The sequence below is a fragment of the Fonsecaea pedrosoi genome, assembly GCF_000835455.1.
Source record: "Fonsecaea pedrosoi CBS 271.37 unplaced genomic scaffold supercont1.2, whole genome shotgun sequence".
NCBI lineage: Eukaryota > Fungi > Ascomycota > Eurotiomycetes > Chaetothyriales > Herpotrichiellaceae > Fonsecaea > Fonsecaea pedrosoi.
This window is the reverse complement of record NW_013550614.1, coordinates 3,610,453-3,626,371: the sequence shown is the minus strand read 5'-3', so window position 1 is coordinate 3,626,371 and position 15,919 is coordinate 3,610,453. Positions and strand designations below refer to the sequence as shown.

Here is a 15,919-nt window from a genome sequence, read left to right as displayed (position 1 = left end):
TTGCAGATGGGAGTTTCACAAAAAAGAGACAGGAGAGGAGACCTCGTAGATGCTGGAGCTGGATCTGGCCATTGAACAGACCATTTGCTCTGATAAACAGTTACTGCCGTTGTACTGAGTAACACCAGTCGGCGGTCTGGTGCGAGGCTCTCGGCTGCTGCGGCCGAGTAGGAACAACACGATATTCGCCGAGGCCTCCATACCAAGTCCAGGGCGTCCGGGGTACCACGTTCCAGGCCTCACTCGACTTTACACAGGAAATGGCTTCCTTCTGCTGGCGAGAGACTGTCGGGTTCAGTGCCCGAAGGAGGCTGATCACACGTCTATGCTCGTCCAGGTTGGTATCAGGGACAATGGGGTCTTCTAGCGCACCGACCATCGATATTGAAGCAAACATCAATACGGTCGCTCCTGATCCAACCGCCAAGAAGGATTGATTGAATCACATCCATCCCTCCCAACCGACCAAAGTCCAGTCCTTGCCCATCTCCCTGGCACACACAAAACATTCCCCAAGACAGCACGAAAGCCCAGCTTCACCATGCTCTACGAACCCGGAAAATCACCACACAACCTCCCCCACGACCCCTTCAAAGCCTGCGTGATCCCCCGACCGATAGGATGGATCTCGACCATATCGGCAGACGACCCAAGCGTGCACAACCTGGCGCCCTACTCACAGTTCACCAACCTGACATTCGACCCCCCGTACGTCATGTTCTCTGCGAACCAGAAGCCCAACCTCGAACGCAAAGACACGGTGCGCAACGCCGAGAAGACGGGCAAGTTCGTCTGGAACCTGGCGACGTGGGACCTGCGCGAGGCCGTCAACATCTCCGCCGAGCAGGTCCGGTACGGGGTCGACGAGTTCGCGCGGGCCAACCTCGACAAGGAATGGAGTCAGATCCTGCCGGGCCAGAAGGTGCCCATGGTCAAGGATAGCCCCGTCAAGTTCGAGTGCGTCTATCACACGACGTTGCGCCTCCCGGGGAACCCGCCCATGGGCACGGTCGACGTGGTGGTCGGCAAGGTCGTCGCCGTGCACATCAAGGACGAGGTCCTCACGGACGGGAAGCTGGATCCCAAGAAGACGCTGCCGATCGCGAGGTGCGGCTACTACGACTACACGGTCGTGCGGGATACGTTTGAGATGATCATCCCAGGGCTCGACGAGTCGTCGCTTGCTGGGCTGGAGGGCAGTAGAGCCAGGCACCAGAAACTTGGTCAATCAAAGATATAGTCGCAGGTCTTGGATCTAGAATCCGTGGGTAATTTTTCATTGCTTTGGGAAATTAAAGACGTGTGTATATTGTGTGCTTGTGATATTCTGGACTCGCTCAACCAACTAGGAAGTAAACCAGACACTCTGCCATCTTCCAGCGTTCATAATGTGCACTAGTTTGACATATACAGCCTCTATGGATAGTCACGGAAACCCTCCCATATTAAAGTCCGCAGAAGTAAAGTCTGGGATATCTTCGCCAAAGTCCAAGCCGGGCATTTGATCCGCGTCCCCGTCTGTCTCGTGCTGGTCGAGCCAGAAAAGGGCGTTGTGGTCACTGAAAGACATCCTGCCCGGATCGTCGAGTGGTTGTTCCTGCTGAGTCGACAGAGCGGGATATGTCATTCCCTCTGCTACGTCTTCGTGGCTGCCACATGCAGACTCTACCGCTGCTCCCATGCTGTCGGGAGGAGGGCCTCGCACATCCACCGAAGCCGAAGCTGAACCTGTGGAAGGCACCGACGCGCTCTGTCTGCGCTTCGCGGCTTGCAGGGCTTTCCGCCTCTGCGCCTTCGCCTGGTCCATCATGCGCATGATCTGCCGCCACTGGCGCGCCTCCCTGTGAATCCCCGACGACATGGGGTTCCATCTGAGCACGGCCATTTCCTCGACGGCGCGCCAGCCGCGCTTGGCCTTCTTCCCCAGGGGCTGCAGACAGAGGCAGTAGAGGACATAGGCCAGCGCCTCCCACTGGTTGAAGGAGTGGAAGAACCAGTGCCACTTATGGGTCCGGGGGTCGGTGCGGAGTTTGAACGTCGTCTCGAGAGTCTCGACGGCGTCCTCGAAGAGCCTGTCCCTCTCACTTTCGGTCAGGGTGGTGTGTCTCTGCAGGGGTTCTTGGATGTGGAGGCGCAGTTTGCGCGTCAGGATCGAGACGAGTTGCTGTGTGGCCTGCTCAAGACATCAGTTTTCCTTTCCATTCCTACATTTGACATTGGGGAGGGAGTGGTATCTGAGGATATGTAGACATACCCATTGTAACGGACTTGAGGGCGAACAGAGCCGGCTGTACCGAAGGAACAAATGCTGTTCGCATGATTGCACCCACATGTGTCTCTCTTGAAGAGACATGTCGCAGAGTCGTTTGCCCATCTCGACAAGATACCGTCGTGAATCGGACATGGTTCTCATGATGTCGGTGATCTCACACCGGAGGAGGATGAAGGTCGTGTCTGTGAATGTTTCCTGCCGATCCGGGTAGTCTGTCATGTCTGGGAACAGGTCTCTATCGTCCAGATTCCGCGGGAGTTGTGCATCGAAGCTGCTGACCTCGAGTCTTGCCATGGAACCAGTCAGCAAATATCATCCTCGCAGGCGTTTGTGCCAGGTACTCACAAAGTATACTCGGATGCAGAATCTTCAGAGGCCGGCGCCTCGAGAATCGCAATCTGCCACCATAGCCTCCGCCGGAGCTCCAGCTGGAACAAGGGCAGGCCAAAGTCACCAGACCGGTGTAGACCGAGCGACTGTCCCAGTCGGGCAGCGAGGCCGGTCAACTTCCACGATAGCTGAGCACTGTGGTTTCGCAGCAATACCAAATATAACACAAAAGCCTGCAGGACCTCGAGGTCGTCCGTCGAGACCAGCTTGCACTTTGCCAGTGCTCGCTCGACACCAAGGCGGAATCGCGAACAGAGCGTCGAGCGATCCTCGGAGAATAGAGACTGGCATTCCTCGTTTGACAAACTGGTGACGGATCCGAAGAAGATGGCAAAACAGAGCGCTTCGAGACTGTCAGAAGGCCGATGATCTTGTCTCATCGCGTCGACCAGTCTAGGTTCAAGCGTGGGGACATGGACAATCTTCGTCATGGGGTCGATGTTTTCCTTGAAGATACTCCAGAGTAGCATTCTCGCTTGTGGAGGTGGCTGGAGAGAGCTTGCGTTGTCAGGACCTGGATCGAGGCCGAGAAAGAAGCTGTAGTCTGGTTGGGGCTCCTCTTCCTTGGACGCAAAATCTCCTTCTTCTTCCCCTTCGTCATCGTCTTCGTCCTCTGATTCCGAAACAGAGGCTCCCGGCGGCTGATCTACGTCAATATAGCCCCCTGAAGCATGCACATCTGTCACCCACATACATACCCGCAAGTTCAAGGCATTCCACGGGGACTCCTTGACGTAAGTCAGCTTGCCCTGATCACGAACCAGCCTGCCGCCAGCCGAGTCGGGTGTTCTCGTTGCAGACACCCACTCTCTCCCAACATCGACCCCGGCCTGCGTGGGCAGCTGGCTGGGGGGTATCTCTGGTAGCATTCGCTGCTGGGAAGATGACTGAGGAAGGGAAATCTGTGGCCCAGGCTGCGGGGCTGGGCGAGGTGATACCGGTCGAGGCGCCGGTTCAATCTGTCTCTGCCTGAGAGCCGGCTCTAGTGTATGCACTGCTTGCGCGAGGGACTGTATTGTCCTCAACAGCTCCGGCGACGAGGCCAGCAACTTTCCTCTCGACGTGGTCGGATAATTGCACGGCATCTGCATCTTGACACAGTTCTCGCAGGGCTGTTTCTTGTTGCACTTGACTTTTCTTCTCCTGCACGCAAAGCATGATCTGGATTTTATGGCGTTGTCGGTACCCTCGACGCCGCCGCTGAGGTTCCCTGGCTGCGATGGCGGCTGCTGGTCTTGATCACTACTCGTCGGTGGCTCAAGGTTCCCCAATCCGCTCTGAGCCTTGTCCATGGCGGGGTGTATGTATCTCTGGTAGAGTGTCGTGATCACACAAGTGTCAATCTGGCGACCCAGCATCGCCTGACCTCCCTCGGTCGGGGGGTGTACAATAATGGGACTATCGAGATCCAACATACATATGATAGGCGGGCCCTAGCGCGACCACGGGGAGGGATAAGGCAATGGATGCAACCTGATATGATGCTGATCCGACCAAGACTGGAATCTGCCCAACCACCACTACACCTCTCCCATCAGGTGCATCGAGACAGGAACAGGGAGAATGAATGGCCGTTCCCGCGCCTCCGAGGCTCAGACTTGTGCGGTCCAAAGCAGGAATTAGGTCAAGTCTGATTCGCTCTCGCCGAGTCTCGTATCTTCGCCCGAAGCGTCAATACTGGGAAGGAGAGTCCTGCCGGTTTGCTCGGTACGAAACACCCGCCCCGCCAGACCCTTGTCGTCAGGGCTGTATCACCTAGAACAGATAGATAGATAGATAGCGAGGGGATGGAGACGTACGGGTGTGAAAGACAGTGAGAAAGCCATTCAAGCGCCTCGGACCTGGCACACCATCGCTGCACACAATGTTGCTGACCCCGTTCTCAGTCTTGGTTGTCGCCCCTGCTCTCGCCCTGCTCAGCGGCATCCTCATCGTCCTCTACCAATGGGTTGACGTGCTGATCCGGCGTCGCCGCCTTCCTCCCGGGCCATTCCCTTTGCCCTTGGTCGGCAACCTCTTCCAGCTGCCTCGGGAGAAGCAATGGTGTAAATTGGAGGAATGGTCAAAGGTCTACAACAGCCCCATCATCACGTACTGGGAAGGGTGCAAGGCCACGATCGTGTGCAACGACGCCTGGACCATCTCGGAACTCAACGACCGACGCGCCAATATCTACTCGTCGCGCCCGTACAAGACGGTCACGGGCAAGCTGTTCGGGCTGTATGATATGAACCAGGCGGGGTTGCCGTATGGTGATCGATGGCGGCTGCACCGGCGATTGACGGTACGTCACTTCCCTCTCTGCCTCTCGGGTCGATGAGTGTAGGAGTGAAGCAGCCACCCAGTATTTAATATGCGAGGAATGCTGACATCAAAACCTCTGCTAGCACGCCGCGACGAATGCTTCGATAGTGCACAATTACCAGCCTTTTCAAGGTCAAGAAGCCAAGATCCTCGTCAACGACTGCCTGGAGCGACCTGAGTCCTTCGTCGACGCGGTGGATCGATACACCGTATCAGTCGTGTCGACGATCGCCTGGGGTCGGCGGATCAGGGCGTACGACGACCCGGTTCTCCGCGTCGCGCAGGCATTTGTGGGATCGTCGTCGCTCGCGCTGCCCGGTCGGTGCTGGACCGAAGCGATCCCCATCCTCGCCGACATGCCCAACTGCCTCAACACGCTGCCGGCCATGATGAAGACGCTGGCGACCAGCTCGAACAAGTACTTCTACGCGCTGTGCGAAGAGGGCGCCAAACAGCCCGAAGACAACTTTGCCAAGCGGCTGATCCGCGAGGGCGAGGACGGGCTCGGTCGTGTCGACATTGCCAATTTGACGGGCAACTTCATGGGAGCGGGCGTCGACACGACCAGCTCGTCCCTCCTCTCGTGCATCCTGGCCATGTGTCTCTTCCCGGACGTCCAGGCGAAAGCCCACGCCGAGCTGGACCGCGTGGTCGGCCAGGACCGGTCGCCGACGTGGTCCGACGAGAGCCAGCTGCAGTTCATCTACGCGCTCGTCCAGGAGACGTTGCGCTGGCGCCCTGTCTTCCCGCTCGGCGGACCCCAACACTGCCCGATCCAGGACGACGAGTACCAGGGCTACCGGATCCCCAAGGGGACGCCCATCCTGGGCAACCTCTACGCCATCAACCGCAACCCGCGCGAGTACCCGGAACCCCTGGAATTCCGACCCGAGCGCTTCATCGGAGACCTCGAACGGCCGTACCCTAATAAAAAGGGACATAATGTCTTCGGCTGGGGTCGGCGGGTCTGTAGCGGCGAGTCGCTAGCGCAGCAGAGTCTCTTCTTCACCATCGCGTGCCTGCTGTGGGCGTTTGAGATCAGACCAGGATTAGACGACAATGCAAGTTTCTTTTCCTCTATCAAAATCTTTGACACACAGAAAGGAACCCCTTCAAGGTGACAGTAACAAAAGACTAACATGCGTGACAAACAGGGCAAGGAACTCAAACTCGACCCCGAAGCATACAATAACATGCAAGTCAACCGGCCCCTGCCGTTCAAGGCACGCTTCATCCCCCGCTCGGAGAAGATTGCGAAGATCATCAAGGACGACGCCGCTGCTGCGACCGAGTTTCTCAAAAAGTACGATGGCGAGACAAAAGTCACCAAGGAGAATGCACAGTCGGTTGTGCTTGAGGCGGTCACGCCGGCGATTGAGAAGGCGTAATTACAGCCCCAGAGGAGAGCACGTTGGAAGAAGACGAAGAGGAGATGCAGAATCGTACATACATGGCATATAGCATTGACACCTAGGTGTATAAGCCCAGGTTGCTGGTCGAACATGAGTAGAGGTTGATCCGAGAGGCTGCATCTCATGCACATTGGGACAGAAGTAGAATAGAAGCTCGAGCAATTGGAGGGTTACAAAGGAAACCACCCGAGGTATATCGTTGTAGTACAACCAAAAAGAAAAAGGGCGGCTTTTGGTACGAACTAGGTCGATCAACTCGAAGGGATCTTCATTTCAGAGCAAATCTGGGTGTCGGTTCTCACATGTAAATTCAGAGGCAGGACAGTCTCGACGCGAAACCAAAGAGATGGGAATCGAGATGTTGAGTTGGGAATCCATGTTGCAGTGTACACCTAGGTAGTGTGGTGGTAGTCCACCTCGAATGAGTGAGTGGATGAGACTGTATCTCTCCCTGTTTCATTACCCTTACTCCGGAGTGTCCAATATTCCAACGTGATCTAATCACTTGCATGTAACCTAGCATGCTGGCTCTGTTCAACTCCCTCCCATAAACGACAAACGACCACACGTTTCATCACGGCCTTTCATGCCCTACCAGGACAAGGACGATCTTACCACGCCAACTTGGCCGCATCCGCCCCTCCAGCACCATCGCAGATCCCTTTACAAAACGCCTCGTCCTCCTCCAACTGCGAGCCGCTGGCGGACCTCTTCGCGGGCCAAATCTGCTTGCCCGCCACTTTCTCCCGTTCGGCGTGCTTCAGGAGCATCTCCCGAATGATGGACTCGGTGTAGGACACGCCGGCCTCGAGGTCCGGGTGGAGCGGGCCCGTGACGAAGGCGCCCGAGTTGAGGTTGCCCTGGGCGCCGTTGGCGAGCCACTTGTCCTCGCCCTCGACCTGGCTGTAGAAGTCGAGTTCCTTTTCGAGCTTGGCCGGGTCGATGCCCTTGCGGCGGTAGACCTCGTACCGCATGGTCGAGGTGGTGGCGGATGTGGGCACGATTTGCATCATGTAGAAGAACTCTTGACTGGGACACACCGTTAGCGGTAACAGCTTGGGGATTGGAGCTGTGGTTGAAGAAAAGGGGGGAGACTCACGTCATGGTCACCGAAGAGTTGGGAAACATATACGTCGGACTGACAAACGCTGAACGGTCTTCCTCGGCGTTGCCCATGTGCTTGATATAGTACCGCTCACAGCCGTAGACCAGCTGCTTCTGCGCAATGAAGGGCGCCAGACCAGGATGCGCGGTTGGACAGTGATAGCACTTTTCAGGCCAAGTCAGTAACTCAGCCAGTCGTGGGAAATGCCCATAGGCGGCCGAAGGACAGAGGAGAATACATACCTCGTTATAGTTCTCAATCAGTGTCTTCCAGTTGAACTTGCCCTCCATGCCCCACGTGTGGTTATACTCGTAGTCGTCCATGTCGAAATTGGACAGGCGCGGCTGCGTGTCGACGCCGCCAAACTGCTCGTCCCACGACACGGTCGGGGTCTCGGCGGCGTCGAGGTTCACCCAGATGAAGCCCCGGACGTCGACGTGGACGTGGACCTGGAACAGCGAGTACTCCTTCTTGTCGAAATCCTCGACCGAGTCGAATCGGGGTGCTTTGGCCAAGTTTCCATTCAGGCCGTAGGACCATCCTGTTGGTAGTCAGTACCCACTCGCTCACTCACTCGCTTACACCCTCTCTCTCTCTCTCTCTCTCCCCACAGGATGAAAGCATAGCTCAGGGCTTGATGCCTACCGTGGTATTTACATGCCAGAATACTGACTTTGCCTTCGTCCTGGTGCACCAGGGGAAACGCCCGGTGTCGACAGATATTGAGGAACGCGCGGATCTCGCCCTGCCGGTCTTTGATGAGCATGAAGGGAATGCCGGCCACATCGTAGCGGACGTAGGTGCCCGCCGCGCCAAAGCGGAGCTTATGTGAGATCAAGAGCCATGACTGCGAGAAGATGGCGCGGCGTTCGAATTCGTAAAAGGCCGGCTCTGTATACCACGACGCGGGGAACGTTTGGCGTCGTTCAGGGGCCTTTTGCGCCGGCATGGTGATTTGTAGGAGGGGGTCTGAGGTTACTGAGGATATAGCTAGCAATAGCGGCACCGAATGGTCTGGTAGTCTGGTAGGTTACCGGTATGTAATACTATAGTTCTGATATCCAATACTGTACTTACTAGGCCAGCCCGTCCAATGTGTGGCTCTCTAATAGTTCCAGAGGGACCTCCTCGGATACTCACGGCCGCAAAGCCGCTTAGGCGACGAGCCTCTGAGTGGCCACGGCAGCCCTTGGGACGGGGACAATCAGGGCCCAGAAGCCAGACACAGGGGCGAAGATGCCCGTCCGAGCCCTCGCGACTTCGCCTGTGCAACCCCGAACCAGCTCGTTTTCGGGGTGTTATCATCTCCTATCATTGCAGCCTGAAAGAAGGTTGTTTACCTGTGATAACAAACACAAAGGGTTCAGCATGATACAATCACTTTTGCCACAATCAGCTCCAGACATCTGCTGATCCTCTCAAGTCTCAAGATAAGAAATGAATGATTGATATAGTTGCCATTACTGCTGTTGAGTAGAAGCTAGAAGCAAAGCAAGCTGCCATGGAGATCAACCAAAGGCCGGTATGGGCGACATGAGACTGTGTTTCTATCTCCCATTACTCACTCCAATGGCCACTGTGTATTCTGCCAAACATGAGTATGCTAAGAGTGACAAGGCACCGTCTAAAAGGACTGCACAAGATGGATATCGGCGGGATCCTCTTGTCGTGTTGTAACCGATCTGACAATCTTATCACGGTTTGCCTCTCACTGTAAAGGACCAACACATATGGGCACAGCTCCTCGTCATGGATCTCGCTCGTCAGTAATATTAACGAGATAGAATCTGTCTCGGCGAGCAATGTGTCTGTCAAGGATTTTACGTAGAAGCATTCGGGAATGAACCTTTAATTTGATGCAAAGTCCATCTATTCCACAGCCAGCAGCTATAGTTCTATGGACCAACATTGCACAACGACCGTCGACAAAACCCTGCTGCATTCCGCATTCCCTTGAATCTGTCGTCGTTGGCACTGGCCGGAATAATTCTCAGCCATCTACCGGCAAGAGAAGCGGTCGCATCTCCCACAACTAATCCACCTCCGACACTGCGTTCTCAGGCGTCAGTTGCGGTGACTGAAACTTGCCCCATCTTGGACTTCAGACCTTGGTCTTTGCCGTCTTGCCCAGCGGATACTTGGGGACTGATCGTGTGCCCATTGAGCACTTCCATCACGCTGTGGTCGCTGTGGGTGACATGCTCAAAGATTTCGTCGATTTGCTCCAGCGTCTTGCCTTTGGTTTCCTTGAACAGAGCAATGATTACAATCAGAATGACCGTGTCCCATCCAGCGGTGATGGCGTAGTATTTCCACTGGATCTTCTCCAGCGCGATCGGCGAGGTGTAAAGGTTGATGAAGCTGATCGCAAATCCAATAGCCTGGCTGGCGGCAACACCTTTGCCTCGCTGTGAGAACTTGAGGATCTCGGGTGGATAGGTGTAGGCCAGAATCATCCTGCATAAATCAGCATCACCTCAAAAGGCTCAGAAAAAGACGAGGCTTACCAGCTGGTGCTTGCAAAGAAGATGAACACGCCCACAATCACGAGTGCCCCAATTCCGAAGCGGATGTCGCCTGTAGTCTGGCCCCGCTCGACCAAGATCGACATGAGGACGAGGCAAACGATGATGCCAGCAGTACCAGTAACTGAGATATTTGTGTCAGCGCAAAGGTTATAGGTCAGAGGAGGGGGGTGAAACTTACTCAAAGAAGGTCGACGCCCCAAGCGATGGATGGAGAAGACGCCGAACAAGCTCACCAAGAATTGCCAAATGATGAGACCCATGTTGATCAGCAGGGTGTTCCAAATGTCGGTCACGCCCGCGCTGAAGATGACAAAGGACAAGAAATACCTTGTCAGGCGTTAGCAGTGCAGGATACGCATTAGGTGACCTTTTGACTTACAGGATCATGTTGGCTCCGACAATCTGGTAAAAGGTGTTTGTCAGGGCAGCGATGATGAAGCGGCGCCGGTTTGGTGCTGCAGTCAATGTCAGTCAGGCCATTTAGTCACTGCGTTGTTGAGCTGCAATCGTACCTGGGCTGATCAGATCTTTCCATGTTCCACCGTGCGACGATTCGTATTCCAAAGTGTCGATAATCTCTTTCAGTTCTACCTCGACGATCTCGCTTTGCGCATTGCCTCTGGCGTGTAGTCGAGCGATGATTTCGCCTGCCTGTTTTCAATTAGTGATAGTTCTTCTGCGTAGTCTAGGTATGCTTTCAACTGACCTTCTCCCTCTGACCTTTCGAAACAAGCCAGCGTGGGCTTTCGTCGACAAAGGGCAAAAGACAGAGACCAAGAAGGGGGCCCGTGGCCTCGCCCTATTTGCAGTCAGATCGAGTTTGATTGAAAAGAGTTGTGCAACTCACCAAGACGGCTCCTCGCCAAGCCCAGTCGCTTCCAGCATCATAGATGCCCATGACGATGAAGCATACTAAGATGGCCGTAAAGGGAACAGCACACATCACGAGACCAGAGATCAACTGCCTGGTCTTTGGCGGTGACAATTCGGCAATCCACATAGGGACGGCGGTGGCGGCCACAGTTGTGGCCACGCCAATGAAGAAACGGCCGACAATGAATTGAGCCCCTAGGTAAATGGTCAGAATGTTGTTGGTGTCACTGGCGGACACTGTCGACTTACAGGACTCGGCACTGGCTTGAAGAATGACTCCCAAGATCACCAACAGGTTCCCGCAAGCAATGCTCTTGATTCTTCCCCATTTGTCGATCCAGGCTCCGAGAAATGGACCAGTCACCACGGCACCAGCGCTAATAATGGCAGTATTGAGACCGATCCGGTTGTGGTCCAATTCGAAATCTGCGCATAGAATATTAGCTTCCCAGGCAGATTTCCCATTTCGACATGGTCAAACTTGCGTTCAAGATATTTAGCATTGATGTTGAGGTTGTTGACCATGCTGGCATCGTAGGATAATATGGCGATGCTGAACGAGGCGGTCAGGAATGCCAGGACCATGGACGTGCGTGGACCAAATTTGATGAGAGCCATCTCGATAGATACACTGGCAACGAGAATTGCCAGAGTTGGATTGCTTGAAAGGGTTATACGGGATCTGCCAGCCTCATGAGGATATCAGGAGCGCGTGGATCTGTAATGTTCCAGGCGTCCATGATATACGCACAGGGTGTCGATTGATATACCCATGCATTGAGGTCGGGCTGTCGGGGGGTCTGCGCGAGTACGAAGCTGCTGCAAAACAAAAGGCAGCAGAAGTGAACTTGTTCGAGACAAACTCCAGGAAGCTTTCGAACGCGCGGGCCGAATGGCCGATGGGCTCCAGCTTGGCTGGATTGGAAACACAAGACCATTGTAGGGTCTTGAGCCATTGCCATGTGCCCCCCAACATCTTATCGCCCGCCTATCTTGGATGGGCACTCCACCCGGACCCAGAGTTAGAGATAAGGACAATAGATACGGTGCGCAACCCATTGCACCTCCAGAGAGATAAATGCACTTGTGAATATGCCCAAAGGACATTTTCGTATCTCACGGCCGCTCTTTCGGCCTTTTGAAAACAGAAAGAAAAGGCCGCTTGCCAGTCAGTGCGATTCGTTCAACTGCCGAAATTCAACTCGCTGCGTTCTCCACCACGCCCCAGAGTTTCAGTTGCGCCCCCAGAATCCCGAGCTTGCGGAGAAGTGGACTCTGGACTGCAGGCTGTGGTTGCTGTTACTTAATAGCCCAGCGACAGCACGCGTAAGCCACACCCTTGGCCCGTGTTGGGAAATTCAAGATGGTGAGGGAATATATCGAAACCACAGACTATTCTTTCGCTGATGGGCAGAAAAAAAAATAGTTGAAGACGCTGTCCACAGTGATGTTGATTCATGTTTAGCCGTATTCTGTCATCGAATCTTCATACGCTGCTGTGGGTGCCATTTGTTTTTCACATTTCTATCACCAGGAGCAGCAGATTGAAGAAGTCCGTCTCTCGGGTCTGCTTGAGCTCGAGGGATTTGCTGGTACAAGAAAGAAAAATTTATGCAGATACTGCCACTCGTAGTGAACAATACACGTTTGGACCGTCAACACGGTTAGTAGAGATATGAAAATTAACCAAAGATGTGCAATATTCTTGTTCGACCTTGGATGAGACAGTGTCATTACCCAGGGTGGCCGGGTTCTTTGCCGATTCTGAGAGCCAATCGGGATGGCTGCATATCAGAAGCAGCCCCCAAACATATTATTGACATAACTTGATCAGGGTATATAATTCGCTGGAATTGAAAGCAATGAATGGAGCGCCAGAATACATCCACCCTTTGGGACAGCCTGTAGCTTCGCTGGTAACGAGTATACCATTTCGCTTTAAAAATGGGTGCCTGTGGCAGAAATCTGCCATTGGTTTCATGATCGTTGTATGAACCTCTTCGTCGCTTGTTTGGCCATCTTTGAAATATCGTAATTTCAATTCGGCTTGTTGGTTTCTGGCAGACAAGAAACAGAGGCACGGAGGTTCAGCCCCTGAAGAGGAGCTGAGCGCCAAGACGCCAAGAACGCACAAGGCCTGGCCCATTTGTGGTCAATGGTCAAGCGCAGCAGGACGATAGACCGCGATCTCTGCTATGATGATACTTATAGTGTTGTACTAACAGAAATACAACAAAGTATGGGCACAGAAAGGTGGTGATATGCATCTAGGCTCACTGTACCGAGTACATTAATTCTCCAAGTGATGCCGCCATACCGCATCTGGGCGGCCTGACGGCTTAGCCAACGCCTCCTGCGGGTGCAGATTGCGGGGAACTTCAGCGCAGTCCCTTGTTTCTGTCACCTAAGAGGCCGGGCCATGACATCCTTCATCCTCGCAACACAAATGTCTCGAGCATATCGTCATGATGCACTGCAATCATGTATTGTGCGACAAGGCATCCAGTGTTACGTCACTGGACGCTGCAACAACGCTCAGCGATGCAAAATGACAAGCTCGAATATGACACGCTCTCCCACATACGGAAAGCTCCTGGCTGAAGAGTATACAGTGACAACAAATCCCCGCTACTGACCATGGTCAAAGTCGCAGAGAACCGTGTTATTGATCTCGACCTTCTCCCAGGAGATCCAAAGGCTGACAGGCTCTCGGAGCAAACCAAGTGAGTGATAATGAAACCAGTCCATTCGCCTGCATTGCTGATGGTCCTTGCGATTTCAGAGCTGCAATTGCTGGCAAAGTCCCCCAAAACGAAACTCAAGGAGTCTCCTCTAATACCCAAAGCGCCGTCGCCGCCCTCGGAGGTACCGTAGGAGGAGGCGTCAAAGGACTCGTCGACACTGTCGGCAACACTGTTGGATCTCTCGGTGAGGGTGTGGTTGGAACCGTTCAGGGTGTCGGAGACGGCTTGGGCAGCACTGTACAATTTGCTGGAGGTGCGGTAGGCGCTGGTGCCGGCAAAATAGGCGACATGTTCTCAGGTGGTAGCAAACAGGGCAGCCAAGGTGAGCAATCCCTCTGACCCGGTCTACACGAAGACAAAAGACCAGACACCCATTGACCAACCCGTGACTACCCCAGATGCCAAAGAAGCCCAAAAAGCACGCTTGGAGGAGGCTACAGACAAGACCAAGGAGATTGGCGGCGATGTAGCAAAGTCAGTCGAGGAACACAGCAAGCAAGCGACCAACGCGGCCAAAGAGGGTGGTGAAGGCACGAAGGATACTGTTGCAGGTTTGGCAGAAGACAGCAAAGAGAAGGTGGCGGGGGTGTCTTCATCTTCGTCATGAAGAATGACTACACTGACACTGCGACCATGTAACACTGATGTCTATGTTCATTGAGCAATATATACCTGTTGTCCATCGAACCAGGTCTGGAGGACCTTTGCCTGCAGCAGAGTCTCTGGTGACCATTCCATGTCCAAGACTACGAAGTCAGCCTTCATGCCGACCTCCAACCTCCCGGTGATCTGGTCCATGAAGCAGCTGTACGCCGCTCCCTGCGTAGCCGCCGAGAAGGCATTCAACAGCGGCAGCGCAAAATGCTTGTTGACCACCTCTTGTGATTCCGGTTCCCTAGCCGACCGCCGGGTTGTGGCGACGTAGAGATTGGGCAAAGGCAGGTTGGGGGCCGTGGGAGCATCGGTGCCCAGGGCGAGATTCACGCCCTCATCGAGGAACTCTCGGTACGCAAAGGCACGACCACGTCGCTGCTCGCCGAGTAAATTGTTCCACTGCCGCAGAATGGCGGGATCGGCGTGCACGGCTTGAATCGACGCGGTGATCCCAGCCTCGCTCAGCCGTTTTGCATCCCCCGGGGATGTCAGCTCCAGGTGCTCGATGCGATGGCGTCGCCCGCTCGAGGCGACGGTCCCGAGGGTGTCTATGGCCATCTTGATTGTCGCGTCTCCGATGGCGTGTAAAGCGCACTGCAGGCCCGCAGCATCGGCGCGTTCAACGACTTTCCTGAGCATGTCTGGATCCCACAATGGATCGCACGAGACACCGTTTGACGAATATGGTTCCAGCAGCGCCGCCGTGCACGCATCAATCACCCCATCACCGATGACTTTGATGCCCGCAATGCGGAAATTCGGCGATGTCTGCAGGTTATATTGCTTCCACAGTTCAATGGCGCGATCAACCTGGCGCAGATTCTCCTCGTCTGTCTTGGACGGATAGATCAGCCAGTGCGCAGCCACACGAATGGACAATTCCTCCATGGCCCTTAACTCGAGCAGGGCCTCCCATGCATTCTCGTCCATGGCCATTTCCACCATCCCCGTATATCCGCAGGAATTGTAAGTCTTGATCGCTTGACGAATCGCCGAGAGTTTCTCCTCCATCGAGGCCACCTTTGCGAGATGCGGCCACACAATCGTGATGGCGGCGGCCTCACTCAGTAGCCCGGTGGCATTGCCCTGCTCGTCCCGTTTGATCTCTCCGCCAGGCGGATCTGGCATATTCTGCACGCCCATCTCCTTGAGGGCGGCAGAATTGCACCACGTGGAGTGCAAGTCCTTCGAGTCGATAAAGATAGCTCTGCCCTGCTCGTCAAGCCCGTCCAAGTCCTTTGCCAACGCGCGTCCCTCGGTCATGAAATGCATCCAGCCACGACAGAGTATGCGACGTTTCGAAGGATCCGCCCTCGCAGCGTCTCGGATCGTGGATTGTATGTCCGCCAGCGTCCGACAATGTTCCAGGCTGATCTTCTGCAACGAGGTGCCGAACATCAGGAGGTGCATGTGGCCGTCAATAAAGCCAGGCGCTAGAGTGTGTTTGTCGTCAAGGTCGACAACTTTGGCTCCTTCACTCGTTGCCGCATGCACAGCAGCATCGGATCCATCGCCCACATATTCGATTCGGTCGCCATTGATCATGATGCATGTATGCATGCCGTACGACGATGCATCCTGCGAGCCAGTGAAGACCCTGGCATTCCGAAAGACCGTGCGCATCTTGACTATGTTGC

The 15,919-nt window shown here is 54.6% G+C and overlaps 8 protein-coding genes across 8 annotated transcripts; 4 read left to right on the top strand and 4 right to left on the bottom strand.

Annotated features, from left to right (window-relative positions):
- Positions 1-541: 541 nt before the first annotated feature.
- Z517_03269 (uncharacterized protein) lies at positions 542-1,240 on the top strand (the record flags this gene model as incomplete). Its single annotated transcript, XM_013432377.1, has 1 exon — positions 542-1,240. One exon carries the CDS (start codon positions 542-544, stop codon positions 1,238-1,240), a length of 699 nt encoding a protein of 232 aa, XP_013287831.1.
- A 186-nt stretch (positions 1,241-1,426) lies between these two features.
- Positions 1,427-3,954, bottom strand: Z517_03268 (uncharacterized protein; the record flags this gene model as incomplete). The annotated part of the gene is made up of 4 exons (XM_013432376.1): positions 1,427-2,173; positions 2,255-2,558; positions 2,618-3,308; positions 3,357-3,954. 4 exons carry the CDS (start codon positions 3,952-3,954, stop codon positions 1,427-1,429), a joined length of 2,340 nt encoding a protein of 779 aa, XP_013287830.1.
- A 572-nt stretch (positions 3,955-4,526) lies between these two features.
- Z517_03267 (uncharacterized protein) lies at positions 4,527-6,087 on the top strand (the record flags this gene model as incomplete). Its single annotated transcript, XM_013432375.1, has 2 exons — positions 4,527-4,946; positions 5,050-6,087. The coding sequence occupies 2 exons, from the start codon at positions 4,527-4,529 to the stop codon at positions 6,085-6,087; spliced, it is 1,458 nt and encodes a 485-aa protein (XP_013287829.1).
- Positions 6,088-6,105: 18 nt separating this feature from the next.
- Z517_03266 (uncharacterized protein) lies at positions 6,106-6,354 on the top strand (the record flags this gene model as incomplete). Its single annotated transcript, XM_013432374.1, has 1 exon — positions 6,106-6,354. The coding sequence occupies one exon, from the start codon at positions 6,106-6,108 to the stop codon at positions 6,352-6,354; it is 249 nt and encodes an 82-aa protein (XP_013287828.1).
- Positions 6,355-6,989: 635 nt separating this feature from the next.
- On the bottom strand, positions 6,990-8,432 carry Z517_03265 (uncharacterized protein; the record flags this gene model as incomplete). The annotated part of the gene is made up of 4 exons (XM_013432373.1): positions 6,990-7,407; positions 7,478-7,647; positions 7,726-8,024; positions 8,129-8,432. 4 exons carry the CDS (start codon positions 8,430-8,432, stop codon positions 6,990-6,992), a joined length of 1,191 nt encoding a protein of 396 aa, XP_013287827.1.
- Positions 8,433-9,540: 1,108 nt separating this feature from the next.
- On the bottom strand, positions 9,541-11,502 carry Z517_03264 (uncharacterized protein; the record flags this gene model as incomplete). Its single annotated transcript, XM_013432372.1, has 9 exons — positions 9,541-9,940; positions 9,991-10,132; positions 10,190-10,338; positions 10,391-10,466; positions 10,524-10,662; positions 10,718-10,810; positions 10,859-11,079; positions 11,134-11,261; positions 11,366-11,502. 9 exons carry the CDS (start codon positions 11,500-11,502, stop codon positions 9,541-9,543), a joined length of 1,485 nt encoding a protein of 494 aa, XP_013287826.1.
- Positions 11,503-13,521: 2,019 nt separating this feature from the next.
- Z517_03263 (uncharacterized protein) lies at positions 13,522-14,235 on the top strand (the record flags this gene model as incomplete). The annotated part of the gene is made up of 3 exons (XM_013432371.1): positions 13,522-13,607; positions 13,667-13,950; positions 14,027-14,235. The coding sequence occupies 3 exons, from the start codon at positions 13,522-13,524 to the stop codon at positions 14,233-14,235; spliced, it is 579 nt and encodes a 192-aa protein (XP_013287825.1).
- A 47-nt stretch (positions 14,236-14,282) lies between these two features.
- Positions 14,283-15,905, bottom strand: Z517_03262 (uncharacterized protein; the record flags this gene model as incomplete). Its single annotated transcript, XM_013432370.1, has 1 exon — positions 14,283-15,905. The coding sequence occupies one exon, from the start codon at positions 15,903-15,905 to the stop codon at positions 14,283-14,285; it is 1,623 nt and encodes a 540-aa protein (XP_013287824.1).
- Positions 15,906-15,919: the final 14 nt, after the last annotated feature.